This window comes from Numida meleagris, chromosome 3 (genome assembly GCF_002078875.1).
Source record: "Numida meleagris isolate 19003 breed g44 Domestic line chromosome 3, NumMel1.0, whole genome shotgun sequence".
In the NCBI taxonomy this organism is placed as follows: Eukaryota; Metazoa; Chordata; class Aves; order Galliformes; family Numididae; genus Numida; species Numida meleagris.
The window spans coordinates 88,488,835-88,515,234 of record NC_034411.1 but is presented as its reverse complement, the minus strand read 5'-3'; the positions used below and the strand labels follow the sequence as shown (position 1 = coordinate 88,515,234).

Below are 26,400 nucleotides of genomic sequence, written 5' to 3'. Positions count from 1 at the left end.
TTAGCAAATCCTTGAGAATTAGATGAAAATGAGTTCCTAAAAAAGATAGACCAAAGACAAAGGCAAAAATACTGTCTTCTCTTTGATCACAGCTATAATATTTTTCATTTTCATCCTGGGAGTAGGAAGGCCCTACAGAGGGATCTGGACAATCTGGGTCACTGGTCTGAGGCCAGTGGGATGACATTCAACAAGACCATGTACCAGGTCCTCCACTTTGGCCATAACCACCCCAGGCAACACTACAGACTTGGGGCAGAGTGGCTGGAAGACTGTGTGGAAGAAATGGGCCTGGGGGTGTTGGTTGATGCTCTGCTGAACGTGAGCCAGCCTAGGTGGCCAAGAAGGCCAATGGCATCCTGGCTTGTATCAGAAATAGTGTTGCTAGCAGGAGCAGGAAGTAATTGTCCCTCTGTATTTAGCACTGGTGAGGCCACACCTTGAGTACTGTGTTCAGTTTTGGGCCCCTCACCACAAGAAAGACATCGAGGCTCTGGAGCATGTTCAGAGGAAGGCAAAAAAGCTGTGAGGGGTCTGGAGCACAAGTCTTATGGAGAGCAGCTGAGAGAACTGGGATTGATTAGTCTGGAGAAGAGAAGGCTCAGCAGAGACCTTATTGCTCTCTACAACTACCTTAAAAGAGGTTGTGGTGAGGTGGAGGTTGGCCTTTTCTCCCATGTAACTAGCGATAGGATGAGAGCAAATGGCCTCAAGTTGTGCCAGGGAAGATTCAGGTTGGATACTGGGAAATTTTTTTTCTCTGAAAAAGTGGTCTGGCGTTGGAATGGGCTGCCCAGGGAGGTGGTGGAGTCACCATCCCTAGAGGTGTTCAAGAAACATTTAGACGTTACACTGGGGGACATGGTTTAGTGGAGAAATATTGGTGATAGGTGGATGGTTGGACTGGATGATCTTGGAGATCTATTCCATCCTTACCTTGGTGATTCTGAGATTCTATGATTTAGGGCATTTAAGCCATGCACCTACTCCCTCCTGATGAAGTCAGAATTACCCCTAAGCCTTGTAGTAGCTTTATGATAGTTCCTTTGTCATTGTTCTGCTTTTAAAAATGAGCTTTTAGTCCCTCTAAGGAGGCAGAGAAATGAGGCTTAGCTTTTGATTAGTCCTGAAGTGGTCAGGCAGTTGTACTAGATGATCTTTTGAAAGTTCCTTCCAACTGAACTATTCTGTTCTAGTTAGGTAGTTGTTTTTTGCATGCTCTGGAAGACTTGTGGAAACTGTCCTGCAGCCCAAAAGCTAGTTGCAAAGCAGGCAATACTTACTGTCTTAATTCTGACATGAAGTAATTGCTTTGGAATCTTTTTACTTTTCTTTTGTATAGCAGGAGAAATATTTATTTTAGTTTCTCTGTCGTGTTAGCTATGTGTGAAAGGACAGCAGTGAATGAGAGATCCAGACCTGTTGCTTTTGTTCAGAATGGTTTCATGTAGGTTCATCCTAGCCAACTAGAAGCTGGGTGAGTAGTCTAGTCTCCCTGTGGTCATCCAAGCCTAAGACAGGTGATGTGTGTTGCTTATTGAAGGAGTTTCTTTCCCTCCATTGATTTGTAAAAGAAAAAGCTCAAAATGTAATTCAACAATTGTTCATGTAGAGGTTATGGGAGCTGATGTCTACTGTGAGACCACCCTACTACTATTCTTAAAGGAGTGTTGGTGTTCCTCACTTATCACTGCAATTAAAAATCTGTTATCATTTTGTGTGTCTGTAGAATGAAAGTCTAAAATTTTATTGTGTTTCTTTGGTGAGTTTGAGGTAAAGTTTGAAAGACAGGGTGTAATTTTCATCTTCTGCTTACTGTATAGCACTGTATTGTGTTAATGTCGTTTGTTTATACTATTTGTGTGAGTTAATTTCAGATTTAGTTCTGCACCAGGTAGTTCATCCGTGTAAAAAATTTAGTCTAGACTGATTGAAGAAACTAGCAGTAAGCGCATTTTTGCAATCTAGGAGGATCATGATGTATGAGAACAGAACAGGTATATGCAATAAGAACAGCTGAAGTGTCTTTTTTTTTTAATAGGTAAAAGAATGCTTGGATATTCCCAGTCCAAACAGTGGCAAATGGCTACCTTCTCTCTCCCCCAAACCTGAATGTTTAGTTCACCCTAGGTTCATCATAAAAGGAGGGGTTGCATATCATTCCACCTGATGAACATGCCAGGAGTCCAGACCAGTGGGGTCCTGTGATTTTTCAAATGGTCTGCATACATGACATTTTATAAATGGTTTTAGGTACACTTGTACTCCCGACAGTGCTGATAAAATTCCAGGCAATTTTAACCCTATTTTGTAGGCAGGAAAACCTGGTGCAGAAAGAGTTTGTGAGTCTGTCCTTGAAAAAGGGAGCTCTTCTTTTCTAGTCTCTCTGTCTGGCCTTCTTTAATCTTGCTGATGCTCTGAGGAGCCTGAATAAGGAGCGTAATTTAAGTGTTGTTTTTTTTTTTTTCTCTTTAAACTTCCTCTACTCTTTCAATTGCTTTGTAAGCCACCTGGGAGGTGGTTTAATGCAAGGAAAGAAGCCCTGCATTATTAGCATGCTGCTATTAGCTAAACAGTTAACTAGGGAAAACCAATTGACCGTAGTAGTGGAGTGGATTTAATATTAACCTGTTGGCTATTGCAGGTAAGTTGACTTTATTGAAAGTCACAATCCCATAGGCTTAGAAAACCAAAAGCAGTAGCAGGTGTAGCAAGACATTTTTTTCATCCCCTTTTTCTTGCTGCAGACGTTTTTCACAGTCTCTATGTAATTTATATATCAAGGTTATTTTTCTAGCTTGCATTCCATGTTTTTGATAATCAGTGTGTAGTTGTGAAGTGGGTACTGGAAACTTACATATTGATGTTTTTTTTCCCCAGGAAATGACTTGTTTGTGTCCAGGACAAGCTGATCAGACTGTTCCTTGTCTAATGGGGAGTGCTTTTACCAGTGCTGAGTGAACCATTTTTGGCTGATTAGCTATTTAGCATGTGTCACTACTTGAGGCTCATGAATTCAACTTTTGAGAGGAAAATAATGATACAAAGAACTAAATTTTTGTGAAGAATATTCTTTAGTATGTTAGTTGATACAGCTTGAATATTGAATATATGGTTAGCTGTGAATTGTGTACCTCCCACTGAGACTGGTGTGCGCTATTATAAGAAATATGTAGACCTTTTGTAAATGGAGAATTCACTGCCTTTCTTTGCCTTGCATCTGGAAAATAGCATTACTTTGATTTTTCAGTTGGCTTGGTGGGAATGTTTCCCACCTTCTATTTCTGTCAAACGCACAAGTCTGTTTCCATGCTTAAGGTTATTCTCAAAGAAGATGAGAAAAGTGAATGGGCCTTGGCTATCAATAAATGTTTGGGGTGTTTCCTTCCTCCCAAGCCATTTATGAAATTTTCAGAGGAATATTGCCTTCCTCTTTTGTTCTGAATTCAGCAAAATACTCAGATTTCAACCAGCTAAATGAAAAATGTGAGATTTCAAGAGTGGAAATGCAGGCCCCTGGTTTGAGGGCTGCTTTGCAGGAACCATCTTATCTGTTCTTCTGGTAGATGTTGGAGATGTGATACATTTTATCACTCATGCCAACAGAATGGCCAGCCTTGGAATCTGGAACAGCAGAAGGCATAGAGCGGCATGTGTGAGAGTGTGCATGGCTGGACTGTACCTTGCCTAACTTGAAGAGGAAGGATTTGTAGTGGTCTAGTTCTGAGTCTGTAACTTGTTCAGGGTCTGCCTGTTAATAGAATCACAACATCAGTGTCAACACTCATCTGTGTCAGCGCTCATCTGTTGTTGGAGAGTGCTGTCTTTGACTGAAATGTCTGGGTTACGAGCTGAAGGCATGGTAACAACCATAATCAAAACAAACACTCGCTAGATAAGTAGGTCCATAGAACCACAGAGTTGTTTGAGTTGGAAGGGACTTTTAAAGGGTGTCTCGTCCAACTTCCCTGCAATGAACAGGCATAAGTACTGACTGTAGTAACTTTCCTTAGAATTCATGGATGCACACACAGCTTGTGAATACCACCAAAGCATCAGCAGCTTGAATTTCAGTTTGTAAGCATCCCCAGAATAATGCAGAGATAGGACTTAAAAGTTAGTTTGATGTCAGACTAAACCAACCTCCTTTTGGTTCTTGAGCAAATTATGGGACTGTGCTAGTGATGCAAATAGTTGGATTCTTTCTGATCTCTCCCAGTACCTTGCCAGATTTACCCAAACCCAGAATAAATGGCTTGCATTAAATCATTTTGAAATTGCATATAGCAGATACAATTGTCCTAGATTTCTGGAATATTAAGCAAAGCAGTACAAGGTTATAAACATGAGTGAATTTTTTGCTTGTTCATTGATGACATCACGTACTTCACCAAGGAACAGAAAATAAAAACAAATTTGGAACCAACAAAAAGTGATTATTTGGATACTATGGGTGATCTATTGCTATTTAAAAGGAGAAATCTGTGAGTCTGAATGGCATTTGCATAGTGGTTGCTTTCAGCATAACCTGCAACTTTTTTTTTTTTTTAGTCGTATCCTTAGGAAATTGAGAGATTGTGCCTTGAGATTGTTAATACTTGAACATCTAAGTTTAAAGTTAAGTCATGTATTTGCTGCTAACAAAGATTGCCTCTAGAAGACTTACTTCAATAACCTGTTCAGGCAGCAATTTTGCTGCCTCCTCTACAGTGAAAGCATATTCAAGTATGCCTTTGTTTCTGCAGCATTTTGGTTAGCTTTCATTCTTCCTTCATATGAATCACGCAAAAGTCTTGTAGGTTTTTGTAATTTGAAAAGGGAATGAGTCTGAAATATTTTCCAGTGAGTAGAATACTGAATCTTTTGTATAGATGTACTTCAAAGGAAAACAGTGTTTTCTATTGTTGGAAATTCATCTTTAAAGACATTTTCTTTCCCATTTCGGCTAATTTCTTTAAGTGTTTCTGGACAAGGTTTATGGGGTTTTCAGTTGAAACTCCAGGTGTATTACTATCAGAATATTCTAGATTACTGAAAGCTCCAACAGTCTTACATTGGTTTCTACTTCCAGTTGGTTACCAGGTTACTGCTGTAAGCATAGTGTTTCTTTATCAATGTAGGTATGATACTTAAGAAATGTGGGTGGTTTTCATTTCTTGTCTTTTAATGCTAGGGTGTTTTGGATTCTTTTTCATTTGACAGAATGATTTAAGGTTATACACAGCCTTTGCAAACCTTTGTTGCCTGAAGGAAATTCATTCTGTAGAGGATTTATTAGCAAGATCTTATCAGAGTGGACACCTTGTACCTTATGAGAACAATTTGTCCTCTTAACCTCCAGGGGTATGATACACAGGAATATTTATGTTCTGGAGAGACTGCCTTTGAAAACATGAAAAACAGGTGGGAAGGAGGAAAAACGGGAGCCTATCTGACTTGCTTGTTAAGTTATCGCAGGGAAATGAGCTGTTTACCAGTAAGAAAGGGTCATTACTGATGAAAGGAGATGGAAAATGTATTTCCACTTTACATAACAAATGCTAAGGCTGATAAATATTTTTTCCCCCCAAGCATTTCTTCGAGATTTGCAAAACCAGCAGTGCCACACAGTCCAAGTATCCAAGGAGCTAAAAGACTTAAATTCCTCTTCTCCTTTTGTTTTATTCCACGTTTTTAAAAGAGAATGTAAGACTACATACATGCCTCACTTTGTATTTGCTACTCATGACTTAACACATTGACCGTTTAAATTCATTTGGTTTTCACTTTCCCTGTGTATAAAACACAAGAAGAAACTTCCTGCTTTTACCTGGGTAGTAAGAAGACTAGTTAGCATCTCTAAAAGTCTGTAAGGAGAACTGATGTTTCCTCTCTTCAGAGAGCCAGTATTTCTCAAAGCGTGGTCCTAGACTACTGACTCAAATGAAGAATGAGCTAAGAAATTACTGCAGTATTTTTTTAACGTAACTGTATTTTTGGAGTGTGGAGCTACTATGTAGTAGCTGAATTGTTGCAATTTCTACTGCACATTTAATGCATATTTAATTTTAGAGTGAAATCGCTTTATGCCTTTTTAATGAGCTTCAAAGTTGACAAGGATTTAAGCTGTTTATGGCAACACTCTGGATGCTGGTGTTACAGTAGCTATCTTGAAATAAAACAAAGTGAAAGAACTTCACAGTAAGGGTGACAGAGCACTGGAACGGGCTGCCCAGAGAGGTTGTGGAGTCTCTTTCTTTGGAGATATTCAAGACCCACCTGGATGCCGAGCTGTGCAGCCTGCTGTAGGGAGCCTGCTTTGCAGGGGGGTTGGACTCAGTGATCTCTGGAGGTCCCTTCCAACCCCTACAATGCTGTGATTCTGTGAAACAATAGCAAACAATTTCAGTTAGCATGCTGTTTCATGATCTAATTAGAATTTCTATGCTTCTAGTTAATATTCATGGAAAGCAAAATTTCTGTTTAGTGGTATCTTGCGTTTACTTGCTCAAGGCGAATATAAAGAAATGCCATGAGATATCCTGCTTGATGTTTGGAATTGTCAGGAATGGGAGTCATTAACATGCCATGATTGTTTGTGCTGCTCTTGTGTTCAGTTCTCTGATGAAATACAAGTTAACAGCAAATTTCTTACAGATGCTGATCACTGATTCAATGTAAATGCAAATAGTCCTTTGTCTGAGCTATGATCTTTTCAAAATTCACAGAAGAATCTGTAATTGTTTCCGAAGAGACACTGGGATATTGTGCTATTCCACTTCCTAGTTTTTTTAGCCATACCAGACCCAAAAATGAAAGAAGAATCCCAAGGTGAACTCCTTTGGCGGCTGAAGATGGATCAGCATGTCCAGCACAGACAGCCTTGTCCTATCTCCCTTCCTTTCTCAGCCTTAGGATCTTACAGAGGTGGTGACATCTGAGGTGCTGATCACAGCAAGAAATCTGTGTTTTTGTGAATGTAACCGTTTTGCATTTAAAAAGGGAGAAATTGAGGCTTAGAGAAGTGTTCGATCTGAATCAGATATCTATTCTAACACTGTGAAATCACTGTGTTCCGACTGCTCTACCATAAGCTTGTTGATAACTCTTTTCATTAGTTTGTTTTCCCCATCTCTCTGCCTTGGTGAAGCATGTGTGCTAATGGTGCTACTGATGTGGTATCAGGCTGCTTTCTGCTGTTGGATTTGTATCGCCTTAAGGGAATTTAAAGGCAAGTTTAAAATAAAGCTTCAAGGAAAGCAAAACATTATTGTGAAAAACGATTTCTGAAGTTCAGTGAAGCTAAAGTATATGCAACTTGATGTGTATAAACCAAGTACGAAGCAGAGGAGTGGGTCTTCTGGATATAAATAAGTAACTGATATTTGGGGAAAACTGGACTATAATTTGAAAGTCAGCAAATCTTAAAACATCTGTTTAGGATTCTACTTTTGATTGAGAGCATTCAAGAAACAACATGTTTTATTTAATCAGTAGTGTAAAAGGAGGGGAGTGACTTTGATAGTTTGCTGTGGTTTTGCTTTTTATTTTTTTAAACTCCAGGGCATGAGATGAAAGTCACTAAATGTCTAAGTATTCTTGTTTGTTTTCTTCATAGTACAGGGTGTAGCATTATTGAAGACTTGTTGATTATATAATTCTTCTTTATGGTGCTGAAGGTGAGCTTGGCTCCACACTCATGTGAGTCTCTGAAGGCTTCCTCTCATGTCAGCAGCCTTTGTTTGCTCCTTGTATCACCGATATTGCCCCATAACTGGCAAAGTGTCTCTAGGACTAAAGGTACATCCCAAGGTAAAAAGGGGAGACCCAGTATGAACAAGATACTTAAATACATTGCAGAACTTTCCGGACAATTTCTGCATGTACATACTTCTGTGACTTTCTTAAAATCTGTTCATTGCCTATTTTTTTTTTGTCCTCTTCCTCTCAGGACTCTATAAAGTGGCTTCCCAAGTCTCCTAAGCTGTACGGTGGCCATAACTGGAGCTCCCAGGGCTCTCGCTGGACCTCGTTAAAAGGAAAGGAGGGTTTTCATGGTGGTAACCTGTACAAACTCAGCTCTGCCAATGGGAAATGGAGGGAAGGAAGGATCAGCCCTGAGCAAGAAGCAGAGGAGCTGGAGGATCCTGACGAAGATGTAGGTGGTTTCCTTTAAGTTGGGAGAGGGAAAGTTTTGTGTCCGCCAAGAAACTACAAACTGTTTGAACTGGGTGGCTGGGTGCTTTGGGTTTGCGAGAGGCTGTGTTTGCCACCTCCCTGAAGCTGTAGCATGACCTTCATGCCTGTGCTTGTGTTTTGTGACAGACGGGGCAGAATTGTGTTCACCAGTTTATTCCCTTCTTTGCAATTAAATGGTCCTAACTTCTAAGAGTATAGTGCAACTTCGACATGAAGACTTGTATTTTGCGCATTGATGAGATATATACTTTTTTTAAAATATATTTTTCCTACTTATGTCTCTAGTTGCCAGCATCCCTCCGTCTCTTCTGTGTGAGTGGGTTGTCTGCAGCACTTAGAGCTCAGTGCCTCCCACTGGTGGATGTTTGGCAAGCATAGTTGCAGTGCTACTCCACTGCTACTCCACATGTATTTTTGTGCAGTGCTCTCCCAGGGAGCTGATGTTTCAAAAGACCTGGATGCTGCAGTTCCTCTTGCCTGCACCCACCCACATTTCTGTCAGGGAGTGGCAGCTTGGCTGTCTTTCATTCATGCCCTGGAAGAGGAGGTTGCCCTCTCACAGTCTTGTAGGGTATTGCTCACCAGGCTTTCCCTGAGGTCTGTAGGGAATTAAGGGAGGAACTGATCCTCTTGCTCCTTTGCCCCCATGCCAGGACCTTGCCTTCCTTCCATGCCCCTACTGCTGCCGCTAGGTCCCCTTCGCCAGCGCTGCTCCCAGTCCTTGTGCACAGGGCATGGCCACATGCAGGTGGATCACAGAATCACAGAATGGTTTGGGTTGGAAGGTGCCTTTAAGATCATCTAGTTCCAGCCCCCTCCTATAGGCAGGGACACCTCCCTCTAGACCAGGTTGCTCAAAGCCCCATCCAGCCTGACCTTGAATGCTTCCAGGGAGGGGGCATCCACAGCCTCTCTGGGCAACCTGTTCCAGTGTATCACCACCCTCCCAGGAAAGAATTTCTTCCTAATATCTAGTCTGGATCTACTCAGATCTCAGTTACACAACCCTGGGCTGCCAGAGAGGAATCTCTCCCACTAGAGAAGAGAAATAATGCTATTTTTTAAAATGTAAATTAAAACTAAACAATTTCCCTTTCAATTTTAAGTGGGAATAGGAAGCAATCATGCCTTGCTTGCTCTCATGGGGGCTGGTGATGCTTCTTTTCATCCCAACCAAACAGACATTGTGGGAGAGCTCCAACATAGATTTAAAGATAAAGTGTCCGGTGGGGTTTCTATGCAGCTGCTCATCCTATTGCCACTGCCTTTGTAATTCTGGCTTTAAACTGTCAAGTTTAGAAAGGCATTTGTATTGTTTGTTTTCAAAGGCATTTCCATTTGTTTGCTGCATCGTTTTACTGCCAACAGAAGATATAAAGACAATAGTAATATGAAAATCTGATAGAACGTTAACCATCAAATTTAAGAAGAAAAAAAAGTCAGTTAAATATAAATAAAACCATAAAATGTGGACAAAGTTGAAGGATCATGGCTGGATCTCGTTTAGCCACCTTGCCAAGCAAAACTGATAACTGGAAAATTTTATTCTATTTTGCAGTCAAACTTGTTTGAAACTTTAATGATTGTGTGGATGTGTTTTAGAATCACAGAATCACAAGGGCTGAAAAAGACCTCTAAGATCATTCAGTCCAATTGTCCAACTATCACCAGTATTTCCCACTAAACCGTGTCCCTCAGTACCACATCTAAATGTTTCTTATATATCTCTCTTCTCAAGCTCTTGTGGTTTATCAAAGCATAGAGTGACATTGTCTGTTCGTCTCTGTATCTCAGCATAGCTACATTCTACAGCCAGGAGTTAAGGCTGCATTTGGGATGCCTCAGCTACGGGGCTCCATGTCCACTGGACCCACTAACCACTGGATGGCAGCTGAGTTTGCAAACTGCCAGCCACTGTGATTTGTAGCTCGATAAAATCAACTCAATTACTTTTTTTCAATAATGCATTTGAACAAAATCTTAGAGATACAAAGCTGGGGCTCACCTTCCCTATCATAGAGATACAAAGCTGGGGCTCACCTTCCCTATCATAATCATGAGCTCAAATACAGAAGGTGAGCCTCGAGGAGATGCAAGGAATGTTTCATTTTCTGCATGGAAAACATATTCTTCTGCTGTACATGTGTGGCTTCTTGCCCTAGGAGGTGGACCTGGTGCTGCTGAGCTGCCAGGGATTCCCTCAAATGGTCTTGTTTCCACATTCACCCTCTCACAGGGCATTGCTGGATGTGGGTGGGGAGGGGTGAGGGGTCTATATGCCTGTGAGCATCAGGGGTATGCTGTGTGAATCCTGGCCCTGTAACTTCCACCCTCATGTTGAGGGAAGCCATGCCCAGAGAAATAACTATACAAAAAGATGTTTGTGTGCATTTGCTTTAAAGTTAGATGCTTGACTTCAGTGAAGTAAAGGATAATGTGATAGAAAGGAGGAAATCCCAATTTACATCTAACACCTGGGTATCACGTAGCTCTTCTCTGTGCTGTTACTTTGCTTACCTGTTTGATCTTTAACCCCTAGGAACCTGTTTCCAAGTTTTCTGGCAGCCTCTTTGATAATGATGTTCATGTAAGAGATCAAAGAAATTCCAGAGCAGCTCTTCAAGAGAGACACAAGTCAGCAATGAAGGGGAAAACTGCTCCAGGGACTAACAGCAAGACACAGGCCCATGTCTCGGCAGGCAGCTTGCCTGGAGAGGGCGGCAGGTTTCTGGAGGAATCCAGAGCTGCAGATGGGACACAGCCTCCGCTTAAGGTAACAAACTGCCCTCTGTAGCCATTCAGTACTGTCTCATGTTGTACACCCAGCTTTGGTCCATTGTAAGTCAAGCCAAAGTTGTGTGCAGGTGGGCGCTCAGCTACATCCATAAATACATGATATGGAAGCAGTGACGAGACCCTCAGAGCATGACAAGGTTCCATCCCTTGAGAGTGGATAGCAGTATTCAGGAGGAGACATCAATAGAAGTGAGATTTGGGGTGAGGTTTATAGAGAAAATTCTAAATTCAGTGGATACATCACATCGCAACATGCGTTAGAGGATACGAGGAGGAAACATGCCTAATGAACTCTAGCAAGGAACAGTAGCAAAGAGGCAAGGCTGGACGTGGCTCTGAGCAGCCTGGTCTAGTGGTTGGCAACCCTGCCCAAGGCAGGGGGGTTGAAACTAGATGATCTTTGAGGTCCTTTTCAGCCCAGGCCATTCTATGATTCTATGAAATGCAAAGTTGTGCTTCAGCCCAAGATGCTGGGGATACAGCGCCAGAAAAGACAGCCCACCTGGTGGGACACCCACGCTGATGTCCTATTATCAAAGCATCGCTGGCAGTTACTAGTGAATTCTTGGGTGTGCAGGTAATGCTAAATCTGAGCTAAATTTGGCAGTTTTTTGTTTGACTTACAGGGTATTTTAATGCCTTTTTAAAACCAGGAATGTCAAATGACTACATTATATATGCAAGCGTAACTGCACATTTGTCAATTTTCAAAACACAGCTGTGTTGAAATATTCTTAACTATCAAATATAGAAATTATTCAAACCTGAAATGTCTTAGAGAGATGAGCCAAATCAAAGAAAATAAGAACATTTTTTTTTATGTGATGAATTGACATGTGATTTGCATTCAGGTTCATCTACTCCACAGCAAAGTATTCCTTATGTTTAGCCTGATCATGGTTTTAGCAATTTTCAAGTTATTAAATAACAAGAATTGTTATACATTGAAGAAAAAATAACAACTAATGGGAATAATTCTTAAATATAAGCTGTCTTTAGAATGTGAAACTAATTAGTGGGTTGGTCTGGAGTTGTCCAGAGGGTGAAGAGTTTTCAGGCTGAAGACTCCATGGGCAAAACAAAATGCATTTTGCAAAACAAAATGGAACAGTCTATAACATTTTGGCATGTAAAAACCTGAATTTTAGAAATAATGCATTCTTGTAGTTATTGAAAAGTAAAGACTAGCTTTGCATGTGCTGGTATTGAAGAATAGCACAATTTCTCTTTAGGCTAACCTTTATAGGGGGAGAAACCTGTTGGTGTTGAGAATGGGAGCTAGATTTTCATTGCTTGTGTAATTAATAGGCAATGTTTTTATTAATCTGGCCACTTATCAATTATAATTCTTTTCCAGATAACCATTACTGTGTGCAGTCAAATGGGGAGTCTTGGTATTAGCATTGCTGGTGGAAAGGGCTCATCTCCATATAAAGACAATGATGAGGTGCATTTCATTACTCAACATTTATCTAGTACTTGTTAGAAAGAGACTGATAAGCAGTTTTTTTTTTTTTCAGGTAATATGTTTTGTTGTTTGCTTTCTGAGACCGTCCTCTGAGGTTGTCTTAGTAATACAGTTGACGAGGGGAAACATGGGTGACTTTGAGAAATAAGTAGAAGCTGACAGTTGATATTGATGGGAAAGCTCCTGGAGGAGTGACTTTTGAAGAGAGAACCTGATTTTCCAAAAACTGATTTTCCAAAGTCAGCCATGTGGCTGGAACACCATTGGCTAATTCCCACTTTCTACTTATATTTGAAGTCACTCTGCAATCCACTTGCCTCTGCCATCCTATTTGCTCATTCCCAGGAGCTAACTTGATTTAAGAGAACTATTTTTTGCATCTTCTCAATTATCATTTAAATAAATTCTTGTTTCCCAGTCTGTTCCCCATGGCATGGTGCAAACAATTAATGACTTTTGTGCATTGTTGTGAGTATAGCCAACCATGAAAGCCTTTTTGCCTGCTAATATTCTAAGACTCTTTAGTTTCTATTTTAATAGAGGCAGCAGAACAACACATGAAAATTAATTGCTTCCCATTTGCTTTTTACAACTAAGAACACTAGAAGAAACCGTGTGAGGTTTGAAATGTGTTCTTTTGTTACCAGGGAATTTTGATTACACGGCTACCGAAAGATTGTCCAGCAGATGTGGCTGGGATGCAAGCAGGAGAAAGAGCAGCAGAGGTAGTCATTTTGTTTATAAATGTAGAGTGTATTCTCTTGTTGCAAGCTTTAATTCAAAGCAATCAGATATGGGGAGCTGGAGATCTAGATTTAGGCTAAACTTTTTAGATACTTCCCAAATTATTGCAAGGGCAACTCTGAAAGTAATGCCTCCTATTTTATTATGTTGGTCCACAACATCTGAGGTGGATGTTGGGGTGACAGTAAAGAAGGATAGAACGTCCTGCCAACATTCTGTTACATTTTGTTGCCATGTGACAGATGGCAGCAGAGGGTCAGTATGACAAAATGCATCAGACCTGGAAGTGCGTATGAAGCAAAGGTGTGTCATTGCATTCCTCCATGTGGAAAACTTTGTACCCATTGACGTTCATCGACTCTTGCTGAATGTTTATGGAGACGAAACAGTGGATGTGAGCACAGTGAAGTGATGGGTGCTGCATTTCAGCAGTGACAACAATGATGTGAAAGACAAGCCATGTTCTGGATGGCCATGCAGGGCTGTCACACCACAAAATGAAGAACATCCTCGATCAACTTATCTGGCAGATTTCGACCAGGAAACTGTATATGGCGCTGAATATTGGCGTCAATGCATTGGAAATGATGGCGGCAACATTGGAATAAAGCAAAATTTGCAACAGGTGGATCCAGTGAATATGGACACAGGAATAGAAGGAACACCGTATGCAAGCTTGTCAGGAACTATTGAACCAATATGAGGCTGAAGATGACAGTTTCCTGTTGAATAAAAAGTGCAAGACGCAGCACTCAGAAGATGAAGTGATGGATATGTGCTCTCTTTTGCAATAGGAAAGGGATGATCCTTCTGGATTTCCTGGAACGCAGACAAACCATCAATTCAGACCACTAAATCATGATGCTGACTAAGCTGAAGGCTCGAACTTCCAGAGTCAGGCCAGAGAAGAAGACAACCTTTCTCTTGCAACACAGTAACACCAGACCCTATATCAGTTTGAAGACCGTGGAGCACATTGCCAATCTTGGCTGGACTGTATTACCGTACCCCTTGTATGGTCTGGGTTTGGTACCTTCTGACTTCGTCTGTTCAGGCCAATGAAAGATGGACTGTCTGGGTAACATTTTCCTAGCAACAATGCCATCATAACAGCTCTGAAACTGTGGGTCACCTCCCCTGGTGCGGATTTTTATGAACACGACATGAAGGCTCTTATTCATCGCTGGCGAAAATGCATAGCTGATGGTGGTGACTGTGTTGAAAAATAGTGTTTTGTAGCTGCGAATTTGCTCTATCAAATCATGTTATTGTGTTCTTTTGTATCTGTTGTAGTTTCCATGGAAATGAATAGGAGGCATAACTTTCAAAGTGACTTACGTATGTTGTAAAGAAGCTATAATGATATTAACTCTTGGTATTCCTTTTCATTACGTTCTGGTTTTCTGATCTTTATGTTCAAAGTGCTTAACAAAACATTATTCGCTTTAATGACTGATTTGTAAAGGAGAATAGTGGCCTTGGTAAGCACAAATGCAATTGTACTTAGAAACTTTCTTAGGGCATTGCATTAGTTATGCTACGTGAGCTTATTGCAGGTCTTTACAAATAAGTACAAACTATGTCAGCTTGCTTCTCCAAGGTAATTTTTGGTCAGGAAAGAACAACTCAAAGTAACTCCACTGTTGGAGGCTTACAGTGCCAAGTAATAAATGTGTCTCACTGGCTGCTCCGTTTCAAGCCCCATCTTTTCCAGCACTAACCTTTCCATTAAGCCTCAGAGGTACCCAAGAAGTCCACCACAGCTGTGATGATTGCAGTTTTTTCTGCACTCTGGCCTACCCTTTGATTTTCACCAGCTGGGAAAGGTAGAGTTTGAGGGGACTCTCACATCCTGATAAAATTCTGAATCATTTTACCTTTTTCTTTTTAAAATTGATTATTCATGTCTTTTTTTTTTTAATTTTAAATAATATGAGAGGGTGATGAAGTAATTCTTACGTATTTAACATCAACGGATTATCAGGAAAAAGTCAAGAGTTCTAGTTGTTGTATCTTTAACTTCTGAGAAGTTTTTGATAGGTATCTTAAAAATCAACTGATTTTCTCAGTTTCCTCTGTGAGGTTGTGATTCATTATTATTTTTGGAGCTATTTGAAATATACTAGCTACTAATGTCCATTAATGTTGGAGGTAAAAAAAAAAAAAAAAAAAAGAGAAATACATTCCATACTGTTCAGTCAGCTGTCCTACAAATAGTTGTTTTCTCTGTCTCCCACAAGATGGCAGAATCATTCATCTATTTAAAGATTGCAGAAATAAACCTGACTTTGTATGTGTGGGAGATGAGAAGGAATTAATACATTCAGGTGTGTTGCAGGAATCTGGTGTTTTGACCAGGGGACTAACCTGTGTGCAAATAACCAGCATTTTCTCATGATATTTTGTGTTAGACATTCTTATTCTTGAACTGACCATTTCAGCAGTTCAAATATACAGTGTGTTCAGCAGATAAGGAACAGCAAGAATTGCAATTTTGTTTGCTTTTGTTGTGTAACCATATATAACAAAAGGGCTAGGTGTTTGTACAGTCACCTGAGAGGGAAGGATTTGCTTTCCTTGAACAGTGTTTGGAATAAACAATGCATTTCTGCTGCTTTGTTTTTAAAGGGATCCCTCATTTCAGAACCCAGCACCCACAATGCTGGTCCTACTGAAGCTTCATCTAAAGGCAACCCCTTCCAGACGTTAAACCATGTCATAACAGTAAGTATAAGACCACAGCAAGTAACAAATCCTGCTTAGCTAAATAACTGCATGTTGTCTGTCGTTAATTCTAGTAAAGATAGTAAAGACTGGCACAAAACTTGTGACAGGCTGAGTCAAAGGAGAGCATGTAGCAATGATCAGTGACCCCACCATGCATCCCTGGTGGTTGTCACTGCAGCCAGGACTTCTGGAAGAGCTCAGCTCCTGGTCAAGCACCAACATAGCAGATCAGACCACATGAACCACTGTGGTTTGGAAGCTCTAAGGGTGATGCTTGTTCCCTTCAGCTTTATTTATTGCCTGGATTCTCTCTAGTTGATGGAAAGAGCATCATCCCCAGGGTGTCTCTTTTAGAAAGAAGAGGTTGAGCTGCTACCTGGAGGTGCTTGTTTTTTATCCTTTGGCTTTAAGGGAAACTTACATTGCAGGCTAAGACTGCATGCCCATATTTTAGCTAATGTCAGACAACATTAACGCTAGATTAAATGTCTCAAAAGGAAATGGCTGAGCCTCCAAAGGGTTTTTTAGAATTTGGATCCACTTTTATGTGATTCAGTAAAAAGTTAAACTATCTGAAGACCTACCTTGCTCATGGTCATCTGCTTGCATGCCTGAAATTCTATCTGTACTGGGAAGATACAATAAGATGAAGATATTTGAATTATTAAGGTCAAAAAGCATCCCACTTGTACTGAGGCTGAAGTATCAGGCAGCAGCCACTGTGTCTCCTACAGCAAATGCCAGAAGAATGCTTTGCTTGATTCCTCTTCTCCCAGCCTCTTTTGTCCTTTTCTAGCAGTACTGCTCACAACTCAGATAATGGCGAAAAATGAAAGTTCACATGCTATATAAAAGACTACAATCAAACACCTGTTTTCCTTAGTGCTTTTTTTTTTTCTGTGATTTACTCTTTAAAAAGAGTTGAACTGAAGGTGCAGCTTTTGGCTATAAGATGCAGTAATAAAGGTTGCCTCTTTACTTAGTTGCTTAAAGAAATTTTTTCTTTGCGGCTTCTGGCTCAACCTCATCTTGTGAAACATTTAGACCAGTTTTATTTTCCAGTTGGGAATGGTTCCATCATTTTCTATATTTTTCTGTTTTTGATCCAGCTGTACTTGGTAGCTGTTTCTGTATGGTCTTAACCCCCGTGGCAGGAAACATGAGGATTCCAGTTATAGCCATCATTGTTGGTAGGGCTGATTCATACAGCACTACTGGCCCGGATCTTTTGTAGCGCTTGCCTGGCTTTTACTGTTTTCAGCCAAAAAAAGGAAATAACCATTTCTTGTGTTCCTCTTGGTACAATAATGCAGCAAGTTTTCCTGCCTCTCCCCAGAGCTCTTCAGCTGCAAAGGGAGGAGCAGGCAGACAAGACTATTGTATTATCTCAGAGCAAAGTGCCCAGAGGGAGTCAACTGGCTGAAGATGTCTCAGCTGTTGAAATGAGCGAGTGTGGAAGTTCTTCTCTGAAGAAACCTTGGTGTTTCTGTTTTTTATCAACATCTTTGTGCTGTAGCAAACTGTGTATATTACTGCCTTTTAGCCTAGAGCAGGAGATGGCAGTCTTATGGATTATGGGCTTTTCAGGAGCATCCTGCTGACTTGGGAACTGGTCAGTGTCTCGTCTCATCTCCCTCTGGCTTAACTCCGGTGAAATTCATCTTCTTCCTAAGTAACTCTTATCTGAAAGGCATTTACAGTGCTTGCTTCTTACGGAAAACGCACTTTGTACATTCAGATAAACAAGTGGCAGTAGATCATTAAAGCATGACAGAATCTTCTCCATTGCTAGGAATCAATAAAAGTTTGTTTCCTTTTATATTTCTATGTTTCAAGAGAAACTGAGTGCACCTACTCCAAGGGAAGGAGGAAATTACAGTGACAAAGAAGCCAAAGGCTTCTGTTATTCTTCCTGCAACAGCTGAATTGTGTGCTGGATGAGCTGTTGCAGTGCCTCTCTTCTTTCTCCCACTCTTCGATGTCATCACTGCTTCCAGCACTCCAGCAGGAAATCTGTCTTCATCTATTTAATTTTATTGAATTTTAATAAACATCCCAAACATCCTTTTCACATATGTTATCTGTGATAATATTGCTGTCTCTCATTTGCCAGCCATGGCCCTCTAGCCATTTGCTGCCATTTTCCATTCTATCTCCAAGCCTTCTGCTCTGACATTACAAAGCATGATGCCTCTGCCAGATTAAGGTTTCCTCTCTGTTCTTCATGGGTTTAGTTGCTTAAAGGTCTTTTAAAAGGCTCATTTTACTTGTTAACTAGTCCAGCCAAACCCAAATTCGAATCTGCAAGTGTGCCAGGTTTAAGAATTTTATGACTATATGCATGAGCAGTAATTCACTGGACAGGTAATGAAAACTTCTTTCACTCAGAGCCATTGTTTTGCAAAGGGAAAAACAGAATTGCTTTTGTTTTAACTTACAGTTATTTTATTGAAATACAGAGGCCCCAGTTAGACACTTTTTGACATTCTGTGCTTTACGGACTTGTTTCAGTTACATTAATCGCACCTCAAAAATATGGAATCTGTTTATTTTACTTTGTTTAGTATGTGAATATGAAAATAAAAATATTTTAACTGAGCATAAACCAAGTCTTTGGATTTTATAATGGTAATCTTAAAATACAACTGTGCATCAAAATGTAACAGATTAGAACCACAACTGATATGACTATCCACATGCAGCCTGTGTGTAAAATACTGCACATCTAACTTCAAGAAAGGAAAAAAAAAACACTGATACAGACGACCAAATATTGCCAGTAGTGCCCCATGCTGACTTTAAGAGAAGGAATATTGCTTGGATTCTGAACTCTTTCAGTTCTCCATTTTTCTGTCTTCTGCCCACTGTACTTATATCCTGCTTTCCACTCAAACATTGAACCAGTTCTGCACAGCTTTTCTCCATCCAAGTATTTTCATTCAAGCCCTGGCTGAACTTTTCAGTCAGCTGTGTCCGACACTGAATGGAGACCATTGACGAGTTTCAGCATCTTCTTGCACCTAGTGATGTGCATCATCATGTCAACTTCTCTGATCCATTTTTGGGACTATAGACATCATAAAGATAGCAGATACTTTGGAATTATATTAGACCCCTTAAATGTTTTAATCTAGTAGTTCAGTTTAATTTTTACTTTCACGTAATTTTTCTTAATTGTGCACCTTTGCCCCATGAATTCCCTTAGATATTTTTTCATATGGTTCACCAGATGTATGAGTGTCATTTCTATCTAGGATTTTCTGGGAAACTCCAAGTAATTTGACTGAACTCCACATTCCTTGCCTAGTGCCCTTCCTATGGTAGGCACAAAACTGCCAGATAAAAAAGAGAAAGGAACTTTTATCTAAATATGATGTGCTGAAGTAGTATATGTAATACTCACTGGGAGACTGGTTAAATAAAGTTGAAAGCATATTCTTGCTATCCCAATAACAAGTGAAGAAAATACCTGATTTTAATCACAGCCTCTAAAAGATATCACTCCCACAGAGTACATTCTAGGGGACAGCACCTGGAGTGAGCACTTGCCTAGCGCGTTAAGCCTGCAGGAAGTCGTGCTGAGCTGCAACAGATTTTGAATCAAATCACAAAGGAGAGCATGAGAAGAGTGACCAGCTCAGGGAGGAGGGATGAGTTACTCATCAGCAACTGCTCAGGGCTCCTGCTACTGCTGCTGTCAGGACTGAGACAGTGCCTTCAAACCTATGGCTCCAAAGCTCCCACGCAAGGCTCCAGCTGTGCTCACAAGTGCTGTGGCTGCTCAAGGGGCAAGGATGAACTGTCTCATCCTTCCCTGCACATTCCTCCTACCTTTCCTGCTTCCTCCTGGAAAAGTAAATTACTCCTTAACAACAACTTCACAGCAATTTAATTAGACCTCTTTCTTCATCTCTAACTTATCTTTTCTCTCTGTTTTCTTCTGGGAGAAGGCTGCTTTTATGTACTGTCCCTGTCTTTATTGACAAAACTTTTATTAAAAAAGCAGCAGATACCGCTTTTGTCTAAACCCCGGATAAACTGATCAGTTCATTCTCTCCTTTTTTTGATGGATATACTTTGGCATCTTTTTAAACTTGTTATTTAAAGTTCTGGCTGCATGCAACATAATTTAGGTGTGACTGAATGCCCTCTTTCACTTGGGTCAAGAAAGGAAACTTGTTTTAGGCAGTTCTTTTTGTGAATACAGCCATTTTCAAATTCAGTATTTTGCATCTGGGAGGGACAAATTTTCATTGTTTGGTGAGAATCTTGAATTTCCTCTTGTTGAAATCTAAAGTATTATTGCCATCACCAGTGATGGCAAAAAAATAATACAACGAACTATGAAATCACAACATGATTCATGCTTACACAAACCCCTATAAATGCTCTCAGCCATGTAGGTTTTTTTCTCGTTTCACTAGCTGAAGTGTACTTCACTATATAACATTGTTATAATAATATAACATATATATAATTGTATATATATAATATATTTTAAATATACTTAATTATATATAAATAATATAATATATAATAGAATAATAGTCTTAGAACTGGTGTCAGTGGAGATCAGCTGTTCAATCAAGACTCTCATGTATGTTCTATTTACATATGGGAAGCTGAATTAGGCACACATACCTACTAAAGTTGTTTTCTAGCTAGGGAATATTAAATAGCGACCTGCTAGGACTAGAGTCAAAAGTAAGTCTGATTTTTTCTTCCAAAAGACCAATCCAAATGTTTTTCCAATCCCTATTCTTCCAAACTTGGATCTTACTTGTATACTTTGCTTTCCCCAATGTCTGCCTTTGCTCTCAGCTTTAAGGAGATACTTTCAACTGAAACATCATAGCCAGTTGCGTGTTTATTCCTTTCTTGTGCCAATATGAATTAATTTTTGCAACCAATGCTGCAGATCGATTGATCCGAGTTATTTAGTCTGGTCTGCTTCAGTGCTTGTTGTAGCGGACAGTGTTTCAGTTGAAGGACTCCAACCTTCAATGGAGGATGATAAGTCCATAAAATGAATGTCTGAAATCATTTGGTTTTCACTGATGACCAATTATAAATTAAAATGAAATTTACCTCTTTTTTAGTGTTTTAAGTCTTAGTGTTTATGTTTTAAAGTGCTATTTAGGGTAAGGAAAATGCAAACAGGGCAACAAAAGAAATTCCTATAGTGAATATGTTGGTTTTGATGCAGAATGTGTCCCTTTTCAAATTTATTTTTAGGCAGAGAAAATGTTTTTAATGGGGAAATGGAAAACAGTAACTGGATTAAAATAATTAATTACACATTTTTTTTCTGAAAAAACCCCAACACTTATTTTTATTGTTTTGAATTGACCATTGCTTAATAATGAGTTGATGATGGAAAGTGAGTAGGAGGACTTTGCAATTTCAACAGAAATATTTTGAGCATGTTCAGGCACTGTTCAGTAAAACTAATGGAGTAAAACAATGGAACACTGCAGAATCCTGCTTAAACTGTCCTCCTACACCAAGATTAACATTTTCTGAAGAATTACTGGTGGAAGATGGAAATTACATGCCACCTTTAGGTAGGCAACTCTAGAGTTTGGCAGCCCATGCTGGACAGGTTTTCTCTGTTTCCATTATAAATCTGTGTATTGAACTGTCTGTAATGGGCACTGGAGACAGTTTGCTTCACCTTTGCTGTGACATTTTTTTTGTGCGTGAAATGTGTTCTCCTGGCTAAAAAAAAAAATCTCTTGAAGCAAAGCTTACTAGCTAAATAGGGTGAAGCTGTGATTAGTGAAGATAAATGCAGAAACCTAGTTGTTGCGTTATCCTACTCTGCTTTTTCTGTTTGTTTTGTTTTGTTTTGCTTTTAAACAAACAAAACTGGAATTGAAAAAGAAGTAGATAAAGCTTAGATCATGATTTCACTGCAGCCAAGGGGAATGTGAAGGCAGAGGTAGAGAGCTATGGGTTCCTAGGGAACAGCTGGGAGAAGATGGAAAAGTCACACTGGTTACAAGTATGATATGGGTTTCTTATATCTGTTTGGTTTTTTGTTGTTGTTGTTTTGTTTTGTTTCTTTAAGGCCATGAATCAGTAGCTTTTGATGCTAGATGTAGAGGTTTGAGTTTCCTTTCACTGCAGCAGATCTTGCAAAAAAGCAAACTCTTTCTTAGCTGGGTTTTCTCCCAGTCTTCAATTGCATAGGTGTCACCACTCACAGCCAAGGGCGATTAGTGCTTATGATCTAGCTGCAAGGAAATCTGGGCTCCTCCAAATCCTATCAGGTCAGTTATAGATGAAGAGAACAGCTTGGGGCTGGGAATAGCAATGGTATAGGTTAGTATGGGGTTTCAGACAGAGAGTGGTAAAGGAGATGAGATGTGCAGAAAGCAGAGAGAGATGGAGATGCAAGGAAATCTGGGCTCCTCCAAATCCTATCAGGTCAGTTATAGATACTGAGAAGAGAACAGCTTGGGGCTGGGAATAGCAATGGTATAGGTTAGTATGGGGTTTCAGACAGAGAGTGGTAAAGGAGATGAGATGTGCAGAAAGCAGAGAGAGATGGAGGATTCGGTTGTGCTTGGACCAGAAAATTTGGTTTGTTGTTGGAACTCAGTGATGTGTTTCTGAAACAGCATTGGGTAGGTATATGTGAGACCTGTCATCTGCCTGGAGGATATAGATGAGTTGCAGTGGATTAGCAATGAGCCAGTTCTGTTCTCTCCTCTTGGGAGCACAGATTTCCAGCCCTTGCTGCCCTTTTGGACTGAGAAGCCTCCACCACAGAAAGTTGATGGGTTATTTGGTGCCAGTTCCCCTTTACGCACAGCAGGGTAAAAGACTACATGAAAGACTTCCTCCAACACTGCTTGTTTAGTGAATGCAGTCAATACAGGTTCCGCAGCAGTGTTGCACAAGCATGAACCAGTGGGCAGGTGGATGTCTAACAGGAGATGATAGTCTGCTGCACTGTTGGCAGGGATGGGATGCCTTCCAGGTGCTCAGCTTTAGCTCAGGCTCTACAGGTGTGTGGTCTGCAGACCACACGTTTCAACTGTGGACGTAGGGGAGGGAGTGTGTTATTAAGGAAATGAGGTAAGTTTTCAGGAAAGTTGTGAAAGCCTAAAGACAGCTTGCAGTGTATTGAACAAACATATGGAGAGATGTGAAAGGTGATTTCGTGCCAGAACTTGAATGTCCTTTGGGATTCATTCCACCAGTGGCAATATCATTACAGTCTCAGATTTGTTTCTTTCAGATTTAGATAATTAAAAGAAAAATGAGAAAAATTTTTATGAAAACTCGAATGATGATCTCTAAAATGAAGAGTGTGTTGGAGTGCCCTAAAAAACAATCTCCAAACGATCTTGGTGCCAAATTAAAACTCTGTGTGTGTCTGTATGATGGTGGTGGTAGAGTGGGATAACCCACAAGAACTTCGTGTTACTGGTTAAAGTTTTTAGAGCTAGGCCTTACTGACACTAGGGTTTTGTATTTTTTTTCCTGTTTTCTTCACAAAAATAAGTAAATCAAACTCACTTTGTGAGTGTAGGACTTTGTCCCCTAGTAGTAATTGAAAGATAGCTTGCAAGAAGCATGTTTCAGAAGATACAAAATATTTAAAGAGGAGTTTTCTTAGTGAAATACAAAGGCCCGTGGTGGATATCTTTGTAAGTAACTTCAGATAAGGCATGGACCTCATCTCTGGTTTTTGAGGTAGTAGTATTCCGCAGTGTGACCCAGGACACCAACCTGTACGTATAGGATATACACCTGTACGTATATGATATGCATTTGCTGTAGCACAAAGCAGCTGGCTGTTGCTAAAGAGGAAACATCTTTTAGCAATGAACTTGTCAAGAGAAATGTCCAGTGGGTGGAGATCTTGTAAATGCTGTCAGTTGTGGTATGGCAGAAGTAAAATTCCCCTGTAGTTCTGATCTATAGAGGGTTATTTAAAGCTTCCAGTAATGTGTCCTCCTTAGTCCAAGCAAAAGAAGGAAGAAAGGAAGGAAAAAAAAAAAGAGATATGAGAATGTTCAGTAGAAATGGGAACATAACTGAAAAATATGGCTGGTTTTAAAATTAGTTTGCATTTATAGTGTGTGAGAATCCAGCCTGATGCTGGCATTTTGGTGCCTATCTATGGTGTGGCTGCCTGTGAGCTGGCTGCCAGGCCCTGTGCAGGTGGTGGATCTCTGTGCATGTGTCGTTTCCCAAATCAAGTGGTGTATGGCAAGGAAATAATGCATCAACAATTGAGTTGTGTGGTGTCAACATTAAACACTCTTAGAAGGTCTGAAGAAATACAGCAGAGTAACCGATACATAAGAAATACTGCCTTTCTTGAAAACTTTCTGACTACTGGCAAGGCAGATGGTTTATTATACATATTATTTGCTTGTTAGATATATGAACTGACTGTTGTATCTGCTTTTATTATTAAAATGTATTATTTTTAATAAATTTGTATTGCTTCTAAGTGCATAGATTTTATAAAGTTATATGTATGTGTAGTTTTCATATTTTTATACTTACAAAAAAGATTGTTTTAAAATAGACCCATCTTTCTTTCTATAGAAGCTTTTTAGAAGCTTCTTCTCTAATGAGAAGAAAACGCAGTTCATCTGAATTTCCTTTAACTATCACTGTGTTTTTTGGCATAGAACAATTCACCCCTCAGAAACGCTTGTGATGTTGCATCTCTTAGATATTCTCACTCATCACCTGTACCTTCATAGTACCAATTTTAATCTCTTCCTTGCTCTTGATCTTACTCATTTTCTCTGCAATCTTTCGCATCCTCCTGAAGATACCTCGAATAATCCTCACACGCCCTTCGACCTCTGATGAAGATACTGACCAGCTGCCCCCAGATCCAGATGACTTTGAGATGGAGGATCCCGATGGCACAGAACGCCGCGCCTACTCAGACTGTCTGAACAGCGCTTTTTATCCTCCCTAATAAAGAAGTTTTTTGGAAAGACTTTGTGATGATTATTTTTTTTTCCAGTTGTTCAATGGCATTTAATGTAATACTGGAACCGTTATGCCTTATTTGTAGGTAAAACCATAACAGAGGATGGATTTGAACTGCGGTGAGGGGAGCACAACCCGTGTTTGTGTCTGGTTGTTTTGAACTCTCCTTCAGCCAGAACCTGAGTGCTTGAAGCAGCATGCTCTGGGTGGGGTGGTGTGAATGTCCCCACGTGCTGCAACACCCTCCTGTAAGTGCGTTCTACAGCAGCTAAAGGCAGTGATGAAAACAACAGATGATTTTGTACTCGTCTGGAAACACGGTGAAAACAACTGTATGTATATATGTATATATATCTCAAATATTGTGTCCATTTTGTGTCTATATAGCTTACCCTTTTCTCTACCTGCAGGTTCCTTTGAATTGTCCCTTTTAATGTTGTTTTCTATAACAAAATAAAAATAAAAAAAAATAAAAAATTGTTTTCTGTCTTCTAAATAGTGCTGTTTTCCCCCCCCCCCCAGAGAAATGTTATTTACATTGGAATTCTATATTTCATTTTAGTGTAAAAAAAAAAAAGTTTATCCGAGTATATTGGTAACACAAATGTATATCAGATTTGAGTAGCACCTGCAAGTTACTTTTTATGAGCTCTCGAAATGAGGAAATCATCTTACACAGCCATGCATCTGCAGAGAAGCAACTTCTTACCCCTGATGTATTATTTCTCCTCCTGACTTGCATATAGGCAGAACACCTTAAATTTGCCTTATGGCAATATTCCAGAATTCCATGTGTAAATATGTATAGGAGATGAGCACTGAAGAATAAATGTTCATGTACAAGCATTGAATCCTTTGATTCTTTTTCACTGCTATTCAGATTTCTAACTTTTTTTAAGGAACCTACAGATAACCTTTGGGAATGTTTCTCTGGGGCTCTGCAGTGCTGCCTGAACTCAGAGATGGCGTCTTGTCCTGCTGGGTTGGGTTGTGATGACTTCCTTTAATGTGCATAAAGTGTGCTTTGATGGTGTTTACTGTGTGTATACAATTTCTTCTCCTGTGAAAATAATACAGTACAACGCAACTCAATGACCTGGTAGATCATCATCTTTTATTCGTATTCTGGATGATTTCTGAAATGATTATTAATATATGACTTGAAGTGAGTGCTGTTAGCTGTCTTTACAGGAATTAGGAAGTTTCCCAGAGAGAAAATGGATATTTTATTTTGATAACATAGGTGCGCAATAGCAGCATATCAAGATTTTTCTCACTTTCAGCTCATCCACTTACAGCTTTTTTCATTATTCTGTGCATCAGCATTTTAATTGAAGATAATTTGTCAGCAGTTGGAGTGTTAAACTAATTTTCATTCATTTACAAAACAAACATTAATAATAAAAGCTATATTATTTGTGTGAATGTTTCAATTTGAATTAGCTTAGGTGATGTCAATATTCAAAATTATATTAAAAAATATTTGGTTCCAGTCCCTTTTCTTCCTCCAAAACAAGCAG

The 26,400-nt window shown here is 39.8% G+C and overlaps 1 protein-coding gene across 3 annotated transcripts; it reads left to right on the top strand.

Annotated features, from left to right (window-relative positions):
- LOC110396095 (protein scribble homolog) lies at nt 807-25,723 on the top strand. Of its 3 annotated transcripts, none has more exons than XM_021391414.1 (7): nt 807-7,791; nt 7,931-8,137; nt 10,718-10,951; nt 12,332-12,421; nt 13,090-13,167; nt 15,815-15,910; nt 24,966-25,723. In XM_021391414.1, exons 1-7 carry the CDS (start codon nt 7,705-7,707, stop codon nt 24,975-24,977), a joined length of 804 nt encoding a protein of 267 aa, XP_021247089.1. In that variant the 5' UTR covers nt 807-7,704; the 3' UTR covers nt 24,978-25,723. The 3 variants fall into 3 exon arrangements, with proteins under 3 accessions (XP_021247089.1, XP_021247087.1, XP_021247088.1); XM_021391412.1 differs by having other exon boundaries at nt 24,714-25,723; XM_021391413.1 differs by lacking the exon at nt 12,332-12,421 and having other exon boundaries at nt 24,714-25,723.